The sequence below is a fragment of the Dermacentor andersoni genome, chromosome 4, assembly GCF_023375885.2.
Source record: "Dermacentor andersoni chromosome 4, qqDerAnde1_hic_scaffold, whole genome shotgun sequence".
In the NCBI taxonomy this organism is placed as follows: Eukaryota; Metazoa; Arthropoda; class Arachnida; order Ixodida; family Ixodidae; genus Dermacentor; species Dermacentor andersoni.
The window spans coordinates 104,607,445-104,623,203 of NC_092817.1; the positions used below are offsets into that span (position 1 = coordinate 104,607,445).

Sequence of the window (15,759 nt, forward strand, 5' to 3'; positions counted from 1 at the left end):
GCACACCCTTCTAGATGCTATGTTCGTTTGTGCGCGGACAGCTTGGGAGCGCTGCAAGCACGGCGCGCAAGCAGGTATGCCACGTGGTATTTTTTTTCTAACGCGGACATCCGTAGTAAGCCGAAAAACACTAATACTTAAAGATTGAAAGTTAGAAGCTGTCTAATCAGACGTTTTGCAAAACGCTCTAAAACATTCTAGCTCAAACTTTTTATCTAACTTCATTTCTTCCGAAGTTGGTTAATTATTCCTGAATAATTATCTAATAAAGCAAATTACAAAAAAAATTTTATGAGGTACTAAATACAAAAAGTGAGCAACATGCGTTTGGTTGCGTCGTCTTAGAATGCATCGGCATATTTTTAAACGCTTGCTAAGTTAGCTGAAACACCCTGTATACACTGATATCATGATAAGTCTTGGGTGAGTCGGGGGCGTAACCGGATAAAATGCGTTAATTAGTTACATAAGTGCCGTGTTTACGGCATTGAAGTATGAGTTAAAGAACAAGTTGGATTGCGTTTCTTCAGTATTTCTGCTGATGTTAAAGCTATTATTGAAAAGGTTGCTATATTTTCCTGTAGAGGAATATCCCGTTGTGCAGATGTTGTTTTGATGGTTTCCGGTGCGTCTAGTTTTCGCCGATTGACATCATGTGCAATGACACACAGGGTCATATCCTGTGATACAACAACAATGAAACATTCTAAACCAAATAACAGTGTTTCAACCTTTAGTCTAGTTCTACTGTATTTCAATGGCATAGAAAATGAGGCAAGAGTAGTGTCCATTTGGGCACTGACAGCTTGGGAGACTGGGCACGTTTTCTCACGTTCAACGCATCGTAAGGTAATAAATGTACCACATATGCTTTCTTCGTTTTCATCAGGCCTGTCTCTGGGCTTATACGCGAAGGAAAGAAAGTTCTTCTTGACAAATCTTCAGAAATCCTTAGAAATTATGAACGGTTTTTACTCCGCCAAAGCCGCATGCTTTCGTCTTGACTGGTTTTCTTAAGTTCCGACGTTACAGTTATCCCAGAAGCTGCCTAATTTGGCTTTTCGCTTCGGACTTGTAGAGTTTCAAACCCTTTTACTTCCTGCAACATTCGAAGTTGATATTTTCAAACTCATCCATGTGTTAAAGACTGGGCTAAACAAAGAAGGCTCTCCCTCCATAGGTTTATACTTAAGAGGAAGCTTTATCTCAAGTGCTCCTATCTAAATACACGTAAAAGGGGAATTCGTCTTTCTCGGCCACCACTGCACCAAATTTGACGAAGTTTGCTGCATTGAAAAGAAAAACTTAGTCTTGTAACTGCTGGTCTAGATTTTTAGATTTTGGCCGTTAATCTTTTTATTAAAAATTGGGAAATATCGAGAACTTTCTGAAAACGAAAATATCAAGTTTACAACTCTGTAACTCAACAAGGAAAAACGATATCTCAGTTCTGTGAATTGCATATAATAGTACATCTAAAGCGGACAAAATTGATGTGTTACACATAAATACTAAAAAAATTTAGTGTTATGGAAATACAGCTTTTGCAGAACCCTTGTACCCAACGTAATAATTCAAGTAAGATATAAAAATGTCTTTAGCAAAATTCAGGCTCTGAGTAGAAATTCCTTTCCGAGAGCCACTAGAATTTAACTTTCTCTCTCATATGCAACACATTTCATTAAAATCGGTCCAGGGGTTATCTCAGAAAAACATTCTTGCGTTTTACATGTATTTGAATAGGCAGCGTCGGAGTTGGGCCCGAGCTAAAGCTTCCTCCTAAGGCGTAACAGTGAAAGCTCAAGCGTGGAGTACTTTAGCTAAGACGTGAACTGCTAATGAATCCGCTGCATAAATTTAAACGAAGCATGTTTTTCGCTCAATATAAATGGCACTATTTGGCACCATTTCTTTTTACTAAGTATGTGCTTGAGTAGCGCTACTTGTCAAGTGTTGAAGACGACGAGGCTCGATTCTCCACGGCTCAATACGCTTGGTCATGCTTTACGATGACTGCCAGAAATTGAGGGCTTTTGGGTCACTCGATGCACGCACACTTCAAGGGAAAACTTGGGCCGGAAGCTACAGTGCCACCTTGTTGGACGGTGCTTTGATCGGCCTATTAAGGCCGAAGAGCCTTTCTGATGGCTATAAGATCAAGAGCGGCGATTTGCTGCATGCGTGTTTTAAGGAGAAACACTGCAATAAAGTTTGCCACTGTCTATGGTTACTTCAAATACATTGTTCCTTTATTTACCTCCATTCGCGTGTAAATTCTGTTGTATAAACAAAGCCTCCACAATGTTGGAGCTGGGAGGGTAATCTCTTTAACGATCACCGAAAATGGGTGAAGCTGCCTCATTCTTGACAGATATTACAAGTGCATTCGTCATTGACGCGTCGCGAGTTTAATTGCGGAGCCGTCATTCGTCTCGTACTTGCAAATCATGTACACTGCACTCCAGACACATACGTTTACAGTGCTGAAGATGTCCGCAAGCAACGTTGGCCACGCGGCGAGTTAGTGCCGTCGTGCATATGGCGCATGCGCGTTTTGCCGTTTCCTTCAATAAAGAAAAAAATTGTGATCGCGAGCATGTTCGCTTGATAATTGCGGAGGGACACACATGGCGCTCCTTTCTTTTCGCTTCATTTTTAGATTGTGCCTTTCTGGGATCCGAAGCTGCCGTATGTTGCAGCGCTGACGTCATTGGCAGCAACTCTGCTGATGACACTGTTTTGGTTTCGGCACAAAACCCGCGACAGGAACTTACCACCCGGTCCACGGTCCTGGCTCTTTATGGGGAGCTTCAGTCTCGCCACGGGTCGCATTCCTTTCGACAAAGCCATGAAATGGGCTAAAAAATACGGCCCTATTGTGGGGTATGTTTGCGCACTGATCTTAAATTTCTTTGTTTTTTAAAGTATTTATAGATGTATTCCCGTTCGTGAACTTCAATACGTTTACGTGTTCAGCGAATACGGAGATCTTGTACACTGCGCGGTATGATTCCAAAAATATATTAATGTGGTTCTTCAGCGTTCGTCATTCGGTATCCTTTATTTACTTCCATCTGTGTTGTGCCAAAGTGTACAAACTTAGTTTATAACAAATCAAAGCCACAGCTGGTTGCACTACACAATCAATAAAGTGCACCACATTTCTGAGGTTGAATCAAAAACATAATAATTATTCCAGGCAATCAATAGATATTCTGAAGGCTGAAATCTTTTACCCTCCAGAGTAAATGCTTTGAATACCTTCTTACTCTATGAAAATTTCTGTTCTACGATCCATTGTTCTTTCTGAAGTTATTGGTCTAGTGAATTGTGATGCCAGTTCATTTTTTTCTCACACACGCGAAGCACTATTGCAATCATCAGTGTGACTAAAATAAACGCGTCATTTCAGATATATAGAAACACTAAAGCAGGCTTTTTTGCCACAGCAAGGCCATGAATTGTGATAAAGCTTCAACATTATTGTGTTAAACATACTAGTCTTTGCAGCGACCCCACTCAATGCCGTCACTTATTATATTACTGAACTTAGCCTATTCGCATTAGAATTTATTTGTAATTTTATTACAGCAAGATTTGTTGAGCTGCATTGTAAGTCCTTAAGTTATTTTGTTATGCCCAAAACCGTGACATGGATGGACCTTTAAGTAGTGTACACCACTGAAAGTCTACAACTACAATTCTAGCACTACATATTCACAGTGAAGTGGTGAACCCGAAGAAAACTTTATCGCGATGTGTATACAATCAAGAAGTCATGAACACACGCACTTTGGTCCTTATAATTGATACCTGTGAACCCGCGTGCTTAGTCTTCCCGCTAAACTTGGATAGATGATTACATGTTTTCTTAATTGTGGATTAGTTCTTGTACCTGTCAGTCGTTATGAATATTTCATTGTCGATGTGTTTCGTTCAGAGCTTTTTGTACTTTTCCTACATTTGTTTTCCCTACAGTACAGTAGCAAGTCTACTGACGGAAAATGTCCGTTACTGCCTATGACAATACGTTACCACTTACCACGTTCGTCCAGTCGACACTCCATCTCTTCTGCTCAGTACCATAAGTGCCACCCCTGGTGCTATAAACGCATTTCGGCATTGGTAGAAAACATTTATATACGATTAGTTTTTGTACTTGTTATTAGCCTCCAGTTTAATAATTTCAGTTTAACTAAATAAGGCATCTCTCAGAACCAGGACGTATGTCATATCAAAAATAAAAGCTAGCGAACATTGTTCTGTTGCCCCCTCAGTGAACGAGAATGTTATGCAAGAGCATTCCTAAATAGTTCCTCTTGTGGCTTTGGCATGCCTACACGCAGCATCCAAGTACGGTAACTTCACGGCATTGTAATAAATAAACGAAAAAAAATCTACATGAACACTATGAAACTTAAGCGACGCGTTCGTCGTTTTATAGGACGACACAAACGATTATAATAAATTGCATACGCAGAGTAAGCTGACAACATCTCTTCAATTATGAACTATGCGAATCGAAACAAAACAGAAGTTAACATAAGGATTAAAGCTTGAGGTGAATAAAAATTGTTGAAAAAGCAATGTTTCGGCGTTGGTTCGACCAGCAGTCGCTTCCCTTCGTCAGGGCAGCAACTGACTTCAGTCCTGACAAAGACAAAGACATTTATTGTTGAAGTCTTCCTGTGTAGAAAAAGGGATCTAGAGAAATTTGGGCTATGCTTATGAATGAATGTTGCGTTATTTCTCTCCCATCGGAAATCTCCACAAATGTGCCGCCCGTGGTGGTTGAAGCCTGAGGCAGGGCAGTGTTCACGTGGTCATGATAAGCGACTACGAGCAGATCAAGAAGTTGTTCTCGATGCCACAGCTGCAATACCGCCCAACAACGTGGGGTCAGAGTTCCAAAGAGAAAGGTAAGACGCGTAATATCATCTATGTAGAGTTGTTAATAGTTCCAGTTAGCTGGAGAAATTAACTGACCTCATTAACTCAAATAATAGAGCATACCGCGATGGTCAATCGAAAAGAAGCAGATGATCATTTTCCATTGACCAGCCGTATGTATCGTAGTTTCGAGAATAAATTCACTCGAATAATTTAAATTAAATTATGAGGTTTTACGTGCCAAAATCACGATGTGAGTATGAGGCACGCCGTAGTGGAGGACTCGGAAAATTTGGATCATATGGGGTTCTTTAACATGAAGGTAAAGCTAAGTACACGGGTGTTTTCGCATTTTGCCCACATCGAAATGGGGCCGCCGTGGCCGGGATATAAGTTCATTAGAGGGACCCATGAAGCAGATTTGCACGTAATGAATTACATGTAAGTTATTAATTGCAATAAATTATGTTTTTTGGTAATTTTCTAATATAACGATCAGTTTGTGTACTCGGTAACGCTGACTGTAACTCAATTGCTGTTTTCGATAACCGATTTCATTAACCATACAAATTTTTACGAAACAATCTATAACAGGCGACGCTGCTTTGAGAAATTCAATTTGGCAGGAACTAGAGCGTCCAAAGGCGTTAAAACATGTGCATAAGTTACATCCCTCGCACAGTCGACGCCCTTCTACTTTGCCTCGATCGCCTGAACAGCGATCACCTGCGCATTTCCCTTGGAAGTTCGAACTTTGAGCTTTTGTCTTAGAATGATAATTTGTCAGACTCTCTTAAAAATGCTTTTAAGTAGCCTTCTTAAAGGGACTAACAACTGGCCAGAATGTGCAGCGAGACCTTGATGGAAATTAAAAGACCATGATTTATAGTGATAGAACCTAGCACGCTGTTTGGCATTTAAGTAGGAAATATTATGTTAAATTGGCAAAGAAACTCGGAAAAACCAGTGTGTGGCGAGGCCTGGCGATGAAGTCTTGATACTACGAAACTTAGTCAAGAGATTACTGTACGTAAGTGGACTGTCTTTAAGTACAGTATAATTATTGGTTAAAATTGGAGTTAGTGTATTATTATAGAATTGCGCATAATTGTATGCGTATTACGAAGTAAGGAAAGTCCACGCTAACAAGCGGCGCTCGCGTCGTCCCACATGCATAGCGGCGCACGTGCTGTTGTACGCGGCTGAGTATAGCACGACTTCGCAAGTACCCGGAGCTTTATGATCTCCCTGTGATACAGCATGCCATCGACGAGTTGTGGCATAAATAAGCGCGTTTTTTGCCTTCGCGTCGGCGCCTGTATCACGCTGTACCGACGCCGAGCTCTCCGCCGACCGTCGGCAGATTTTCGGCGTCGGTACAGTGTGACCGAGGCGCCGACACGAAGGAAAAAAACGCTATCGCCGACAGTCGGAGGACTGCAATCCGTGTCAGGTCGGCCTAGTGTGAGTGAGCATTTAACAATCGGCCTTCGCCAGGCGCGTTGCTTGTGGCGGGGACGGTGGTCTATCGTTCAAGTCGGATTCATCGCTTCCACTGCTGCTTTCGTCCATCGAAACATAACATTCGGGTGCTACTTCGCAAGGATCTCAATTCTGAGCACGCATGTGAGCTCACATTCTGTGTTCCAGCTGACTGGGGTCTTCGAGAGACGACATCGGGAATCAAAAGCGCACGTTTTGACTACAGCGACACGAACCACGTACCTCGTGTAAAGCGTCGTTTTGCTTTCGATGCGCTTGGTTTTGTTTTGATTAGTCAAATACCAAAGCAGTTCGACAGGAAACCGCAAAAACACGTAGATATCGCAGAAGTACTTTAACACTTTGGAAAACATGAATCGCAGGAACATCGACTTGATAAACAAAATAGTACTTTCTCACACCTACGGCCACACTTGTCGTCTAACTCCCACTAGTGCCGGCCTATAGTCGCTGTCCCGCACACGTATCACAGTTTTCAGCATGCTTCCAGTGAACGACTTCAACCTCACTGCCGATCGAAAATTTCGGATAAAAAATGTTCCACGGCATTTCCCGCGTTACTACTTCATGATTAGACGTTCTGGCCGGTAAGTGTTCCATTGCACTAAAGAAAGTGAGTGCTATGAAAATTCGTTGTCAGTCCCTTTAAGAGGTAAGAACTGCTCCTCAATGCTTCTTCGCTTAGAGCAGCCCGACTTCTCCGAAGTAAGCAGGAGTTCTTAGCCGTCAAATGCATATCTTTCGGTTGCAATTGTAACGCACGAGCACTATTATTAGGGTTCAATAAGATACAGTGATTAATTCACATTGAAGATTTGCCCACCTTTTCAAGCAACGTGGACGTTTGCTTGCGATCGCTACAGTTAGTCGTTTAAGTTCTGGAGGAGGTCCGTCGGACGTTAGTCAATAAATTCAAACGGCACACAGGAATGGCCACTTCGGATGTTGATCGCAGGAAATCGCCTATGGGCGATTTCTCAGTTTTTCACTGGCCCTATCGCCAGTGGCTTTTCATAGCTTAGGTCAAATAACAATTAAGCGCTTCGCTTTATGCACGACCTAGATTCGAACATCACGGCACTGAATAATCGCAGTCTTGTGCGCAAGGTGTTCGTGCGCTAGAGCATGCAGCCCTTCTCTCCAGTACATATAGCGGTATGTCAGTGCCGCTGCAGATGTGTTCAGCAGAGAACGATAGATTTCCAAAGAAAATTTGGAAATTAATTTTTAGTGAAGATCACCAACGCGTAAAGGGCTGCAAAGGACGCAGTAAGAGTCAGGCCACCTTGTTCTATTTACTGTATTTGTGCAATGTCGATAAAATACAGAGGAAACTAATGGTAAAGTAATCAATTACTTTTTAGTGATTGTTCAGTTGTTTTGGCAGGCCAGTCGTTGGTAACCATAACCAATGACATTTTTGAGAGAAGTAATTGTAATCGGCCATTTTTTTTGGTAGCCCGTACAAGTCTGCCGCGGTGATTCCCTTCTAATCGTTTGACGTATTACTATGAAAACAGGTGGAATGTAATCTTTTTATGCAAGATGGTTGTTTCCAAATGCCAAGATTTAATTGTCCGGCAAAGTGTCGAAGTGTCTAAAAGAAAAAATGCAGGCGATCAGTGAGCCCCCTTGGCCTACCTAACGAAACATTTACGATGACTTCTGCTAAAGGGGTGGCTCATGAATGTGGCACTATGCACGCAGCTGCACGTTTCTAGGGAATGCTTCTTTTTGTAATGTGAAAAAGTTATTGCTTAACAACTATCTATATTTATTCCTCCGTTCGCTATATCTTCATACCTATGTGGTGTCAAGAAAAAATATCTTTAGCGCAGAAAAAATAAACAGAGGCTTTCTCAACAGCGCAACATAAGTGCCTGTGCTGTCAACTTGGACCAGTCTTTGCTTATTTTTCTTCGCAAGAAATCTTTTTTTGTAGCGGAATTTGAACTCGCCCAAACACACTCCGCACCGTGCTGTCTGCTTCAATTCAACTTGTGATTATTTGAATGGTATACGAATAATTTTGCAAATTAATTGTCCTGCGAAGTTAATGGCGCCTAATCATTTATCATAAAAAAACAAGGTTGCTAAGTATTCCCTTGCCTAGTCAGCAGCATTTTGAAGAAAACTGATCGTACGAGAGAAACCTTTCCTCACTGTCTAGGTGAGATGTAAAGGCATGTTACGAAACAGTCACCGAATGATTGTAAATCATAATGGGCTATTCGTAATAGCTACCTCTTGAATTAAACAACTCCAATGTGATTTCCAAAGCAACTCGTTATGGGCAGGCAACAGATGCACTTAACTGGGTTGCCTAGTAAAAATATTACACCACAACTCATTTAGGACGTCTATCCAAGTATGAGAACAACCGACACACGCCATAAGTGAGGTATATATTGGATCCGGTCTCCCCTCTCAGCCGTCCCTCGGTGCATGCTTTGCCTTCGGGCGTCACCACCGTGAAGTTCTCTCATACCCTGTGGCGCATACATAGGGACGCAATTTGGCGGCAAAAAGGTTCATTTAAGAGCACTACATACACTCTGCCATACGCCCTCAGGCCCCAAAGACACGCACCCAGTGACGCATACCCAAGTTGGTGTGAAATTATTATTATTACTACTATTTCATATCAAAACACACACATACAATGCGCAAGGAAGGAAAACAGGAACGAGCAGACTGGCATGTGCCACCGAGAGGGGCACAAAGCATGGCTACCCTTTAGGCAGGATGCCATAGAAAAAAAAAGTCGAAGGTCGGTAGAAAGGGAAGTAAAGAATAAAAAAAATGCAGCAAGATGACAGGCCATAAAGCCTAAGCAACAACTAAACGACAAAGAATAGAGTTTTGAAGTAGAAACAGAACATAAACGAAGGAACATAAAAAAGCACGCAGGTCGCACTAACTACAAGAGAATGTAAAAATAAAACTAGCAAAAATGATTTAATCCCTAAGAAAATCCCCATAAACGGGAACCCAAGCCAGTAGGTTCGCCGAAGTGTGGTACATACCTAGTGGCACGTGCCCACTTAGGGATTACTTTAACTCGCTGACCATTTTCGCGCCGTGGACGCCATGCTCAGCGAGAGAGGTGAGCGAGATGTGAGAAGGAAACGCTATGGACGCCGCGTTGCTCAGTTTTGCACCACTGGCGCCGTTCGCAGACAAAGACATTGGTAGCGCGAAAGAAGGTTTCTCCAATCGTTCCGCCTGCTCGATAAACCATGTGCTTATTTCAATAAGAGAGTACATTTAATTCACGATGGCACAAAGCTTGGTTCCGTGGTTATCTGAAAGACTATCCGGTGATGTTGCCTTCCGCGCATCATCTGTGGCGAAACCAATTGACTGCGCCAGTTGTCGTTCGCTTGGTGTTATACCTTCTAAATTTCATCGTAATCAATTCCTCAAAATTCAGACGGGATTGTGACGCCTTTGTCATCTCATCGCCGTCAATGCCTTGTCGTCATGCTCTTGCTATTCCAGCTGTCGCACGGAGTCCGAAGTAGTCAATCTATCGTGCTCATTACAGCTTCGTCATCCGATTCTCATAATAGCATCATGCCGTCGGGGTTGTGCAAGCTTTGTCGCGTGATCTCACATTTTCGCTGTCATACTAGTTGCAGTTTTGTAATTCTCGTCATACACTAGCCGTCACGTCATATATTCGATGCCATTCTGTCATCGTCATTCGAACGTTGCCATGCCGTCTTCGACACGCCATCGTCGTCGTACACTCGCCGTCATCTCATTGTTCTGATGCCGTCGTCGTCACTGCGCCGTTGTCATACATTCGTCGTCATGCATTTGTTGTCGAATCGTCGTCGGGACGCCGTTGTAGTCCTTCTGTCATCGTCTTTCCCATTTTTTCGTCTGATTCACGTCATACCATCGCCGTCGTGCAGTCGTTGCAACATCATCACCATCGTATACTCGTCGTCGCCTGATTGTCCTCATGTCACCGTCATGGCGCTGTCGTTGTAATACTATCATCACCATTTCGAAGTAATCATCCCATTGTCATCATGCCGCCGTCGGCATACTGTCTTCGGCTTTGTCACTGTATGCTTAGAAAGCCAGCAAACACTCGAGCATCAGAAAGAAGCGCAGTAGTTAAAATGGAAGTGCTATGAAACATCCTTTACATTGAACATGTCATGGAAAGAACTGGACCTTCATGCGCCCAAGCAGTACTTAGGGTGAACGCGCTTAGACCGCATCACAGCTAACGCATAAACATTCGCGTTACACGCGCGTAACCGTTCTGTCAGTTTTTTTCCTTTTAACTGCACAATGTTGACGTTTCGCCATTATCTTGGGATAGATAAAATGCTAGATAGCCGGAATAAATCTGGGAAACTAGTCTAACCATGCTAAGAATCAAAGAATTCTTATCGCATCAAAAAATGTGGTCTAGGTGGTGGTGATGGTGGTGGTGGTGGTGATGTTTAAGCAGGTGGGGTTAGCCTGGCATACATAGCCGGCAATTGTTCCGCCTGATCCTCCTTCGAGTTGAGATCAGGGGTGTGTCACCAGGTGTGGATGAGCCCCGTGTCTCGCAGGAAGGCTATCAGCAGTCGTTGCGCTCTCTTTCTGAATGCCGCGGGCCCTCCGGGGAAAACAACGTCTTCAAAGGTCCTGTGCGTAAGACCGCTCTTTTGTAGCTTGTCGACCATCGCTTTTCTTTCTGTGGCAAACAGCGGGCATAGCCAAATGAAATGTTTGATGTCGCCAATGTCACCACAGAAAACACAGAGTGGGGAAGCGCGAAGCCCAGTCTGGGGCTTCGCTGGGGGTGTACGCGGAGTCGCTCCTGATGCGGTATAAAAGCGTCCCTTGTTCGCGTGTAAATCCATGAGTCACACAGGATTCGTGTGGATTCTTGTGCATCTCTCTAAAGTGAAGGCGGATTGCACCCTTAGGGTTTGGAAAAGCTTTTGGCGCTTTAACTTTGGGGACACATGTCAGCGCTAGGCGTGCAAGGGCGTCAGCTTCCTCGTTTCCATCAATTTCTACGTGTGATGGAATCCACTGAAACCTTATGTTAAATCATTTGCTCGTTAGGTCGTCAATCAGTGCCAGAGGCTGCCTTGTAAATTTCTCTAGAGGTAGGCCCCGATGTAATCTCTGTAATGCTGACTTGGAATCCGTCAGCACCACGACATCTCGTGCAGAAAAGGCGCGTAGTTTCCGCAAAGCCGCGGTGATTGCGGCGCTTTCTGCTGTTGTAGAGGAAACTACGCGATCCAGTCCGCCAGACCATGACACATCAAGGGATGGTATGCAGAATGCCGCTGCACAGCTATCTGTTTGTGCGCACACCGAACCGTCTGTGTACACTTGTAGATGGTTTTGAAACACAGTGCTCAAGTGGTCCAGCACAATAAACTTTGTTTCGGCAGTTGAAATGGTGCTTTTCATCGGTAGGTGAGGTACATTGAGGCTGCAGGTAACGTCCGAAAAAGACCATGGTGGGCCAAGGCAACTACGTTTAGGCCATTCCGATCCTAAAAATCGGAAGGTGTTCAGCGCCGCATCGAAATGTAAGCGAGTTCTTGCTGTTAGCCGCCGGAGAAGCGCCGTGCCTGCGCGTGACTCGCCCAGCCTTAATAGCTGCGTCAGCAAGGCCTGAGATGCCAAGAGGCGGAGTGGAAGAGACTCTGCCTCATTAGTGACTTTCTTGTTTGAAGCCGCCGTTGGAACTCCCATCGCCAAGCGAAGTCCCTTTCTGTGCACTGCCTCCAAGCGCTCAAATTGACTCGATGACGGTGATATCGGAGGGAGCTGATAGAGAATGTGGCTTGTTATCGGTGCAGCGTTCAGTTTAAGCATGGATGTAGGATTGTTTCCCCAACGTACACCTGCCAATCGACGAAGTGCATTGACTCTTTGCACTGATGCAGCCACAACACTTTCGACCGCACCACGCCATAGTAGCTTGTCGTCGATGGTGACGCCCAGGAATTGAACATGAGTTGCATGAAGAATTGAGTGCCCTCTGATATTCAGCGTCAGACGTGTTGACTTGCGTCTCACTCCGGGGAAAAGCATGAAGGCAGATTTTTCTGCTGATAAAGATAGGCCAAGCGTCGATAAGTGGTGATCGATAATGGAGATTGCGGCCTGGGCTAGCCGGGCCAAACGTTTGTGTTAGTACCCTGAGATCCAAATGCAGATGTCATCTGCGTAGGTGGACATTTTAACTGCCGTCCGACCTACTTTCAGGGCATCTCGAAGGCTGGCCATGGCAACGTTAAAAAGCAAAGGAGATAGGACACTTCCTTGTGGGACGCCGAGGGAAATATGTCGCTTGTCACTCATTATACTTCCGAGCTTAATTTGGACACATCGATCACTGAGAAATTCATGGACGAATCGAAGAGCATTTCCCGAGACGCCCATGGCTCGGAGTCCATTGATGATGCCTGTATGAAGAACACAGTCGTATGCCTTGGCAACGTCCATAAAGATGGCGAGTGTGGAAAGGTCGTTAGGCGATGGTGCTCGATATGGCTTAGTAGATCCAAGACACTGTCCTGGGCACTCTACCGTGGACGAAAATTCGGTCATACATGATGGCAGTCCATTTCCTTGCTCAAGATACCATGGTAACGAATCCAAAGGTCCTTTATAAACGCTTCCATGGAGACCTTCCTGCGCGGACTTATATACGCCGACACCACACTGAGTTTTCGTTTTCCTAGGCACACTTGCACAGCGGCGACTTCCAGGTCTTGCACTGGTAAGGTGACCTGAGGTATTTCTCGCCTGATGTATATCATCGCACTTCCATTTGCAAATTACGGTATACTCGGATTTCCATGTCTAATGTACCCTGGGATCATCCTTCCATTTGGGAGACCGGCCTCCAAGAGGGTTAGAATTGGTATAGACGCTGTAGAATACCGGCGCAGTTCCATTGCATTATTAAGGGCATTTTTGGACGACGGAATGGACCAAATGGGCAAGAAATTGCCATTATGCTACTGAGGGTATGCGGAAGCAGAGCAGAGTATTACTGACTCAAGAACCAGCACTGCTAAACTGCTGGCCTAAACACGAGCAGTTCCACTTGGATTGCAGCCAGTTCATTATAATCCTACATGCATGTTCTGACGTGCATTTAGATTAATTTCATGTTTGGGGAATGGTAGCTTAAACTCATGACTCTGTTGCGTATGTGAGGCACAAGGAAATGCAGCAAGGAACTTAGATAAGTGTTTCATGGAAAATAAGAAATTGAGAAATAGCTATACAAGTTTCCGTGTAAAACAGCGTACAAAATAGTCACAACTACTACATATGCTATAGTCTAAGGTTCCGACTCATTTGGTACCTGCAATGGTAATTCTGTTGGTAATTGTGTTTGGTGTTACTATTCCTTTATTACAAAAGCATTTCTTATGAGAATATGCACGCGCTACACGTAAATCAGTGTGATCTACACCGTTATAGCCGTCCATGTGTTTATTCTGTGTCACTGACGTGTTCTTTCAAAACTTCATAATGTGGAATTATTTGTGTACTAATAAAAAAAAATGTTTGGTTCTTACCATGTTGCAACGTATTAATGCAGATTTCTCAAACGAACAGTTTTTAACCAGGAGAGCGGCCCTCGTCATGTGGTGAGATTGTAGCGTACACCCCCTGAAGACGCGACATAAGCTGTATACGATGATGTATGTAAAGGAGAAACTCAATAAATATAAAACTAAATTCCGACCAGTTTGAACTTCATGTCCCTTGCTGATGAAGTACAGGAGCACTTGGCTTGGGAATAATCATGACATATCTCGCACAAATGCCTGCATGGGCGGCGCCTGGATGGCGAGCATGGGAGCACCCATCTTGAAATTTCCTGTTGTCAGACATTCGAGAAAAAGAAAATTTTGCCCTTAAAACTTCCAACTTCCTTTATTTGGCTAAAGAATAGGTGCATGTCTGCAGTAATGTAAATACGACACTATTTTCTTAAATCCAGCTAGAGCCATGTTTCCACTTCGGGCGCAACCTGAAATGTTTCTAAACTGTGCTTTGGGCAAGTGTAAATTCCATCATGCAATCGGAGACTGCCTACTCGTGAACTCTGTGACTAAAATAGTCAGGCTCACACTAAAAATATTAACTAATAATTCACGATGGTCTTCTCATAAATCAGGATGCTCAGAGAGCTCATTGTTTCATGCAGTGGTGGTGTCTCTCTTCTTGTACTGATATCTATTATGGTACGGCACTGCTCGCGTAGCAGTTAAGTTTTTTTAGATTCAATAAATTTGTGATATCTCTTATTGTAAGGGCTGCTCATTGAAAGTACAGATTAATGACAGTATTTTTACGTCATAGTCTTCCCCACAGCATTCCTTAAGGTTGCACCCAAGCGTTCATTTTGCACATTTCAACATTGTGTTGAAATGTGCACTTGAAACGCACTTAGTTCACGCTTGCGTCGGTGCAGCTGTCTGGGTGAACTTTCATAAATAAACGCAGCGGTCAGCAAACAAAATCAGCGATGCTTGGCAACAGTGACATTTGTGCCGAGCCATTTCAATTCGGCATTGATATGTTCCGCGCCAAAGCAGACACAGAACATAAAAAGAAGCAACAAGGACTAGCGCTGACTTCCAACTGGCGTTTACTACAAAGAAGCATAAATATATGATCCCGTGCACATGGTCACAACCGCATATACTTGTGTAAGTTATCAGGATTACTACAAATGACCAAGAAAAACACCAAATCCTATGGAGGCTCTCCGAGTGTGGGTGACTTCAAGCAAGGAGTAGTCTACAGCAGTCTCCTTGAAGTCTATATAACATGCACAAATATATGTGGTTGGGATCACGTGTGCGGGTTACATATTAACGCAACTGCGTTAAGGGTCCCGTGTCGCAGAAAATTCGGCGTAGGCGTACGGCCTCGGCTTCCCCATGAGCGAAAATTCACGTATAACTTTAGGTATATGTTTATGCCACGCCTTGCTATATTACATGCGGTATATGCGGGTTATATAGCCACACCATGCCATAAATGTCGTTGTTCATACCGTGTCTTACATCGACAAAGTTATTCCTCGGAATTTTGAGAATGACAGCCTACAAGTAAATGTCATGAAACAAAACACCGACAGTGCGTATCTTTTATGGTAAATCTTCTCAGACTGAAATATTAAAAGTGCAAAACAATAAAAAAAATATTAAAATCATGTAATTTATTTGGCGCGGCTGTACACGTCCTCCGGGATCGGCCCACTCATGCTGCCGCATTTCTCCCAGAAAGCTCGCCTCCTTAAATTGCGTTCGCCGCCACTGTTGCGGTTACGGTTACAAACATTACAATTACAGAAGCTTCAGT

General features: G+C 43.7%; 1 protein-coding gene across 2 annotated transcripts in view; it reads left to right on the top strand.

Annotated features, from left to right (window-relative positions):
• LOC129386284 (cytochrome P450 2H2-like) overlaps window positions 1-15,759 on the top strand; it is a 253,436-nt gene that overhangs the window by 211,297 nt on the left and 26,380 nt on the right. For both annotated transcript variants that reach the window (XM_055074087.2, XM_055074089.2), the window contains exons 3-4: window positions 2,660-2,883; window positions 4,798-4,919. In XM_055074087.2, the coding sequence (XP_054930062.2) occupies window positions 2,660-2,883; window positions 4,798-4,919 (346 nt within the window). The remainder of the gene's footprint in view (window positions 1-2,659; window positions 2,884-4,797; window positions 4,920-15,759) is intronic.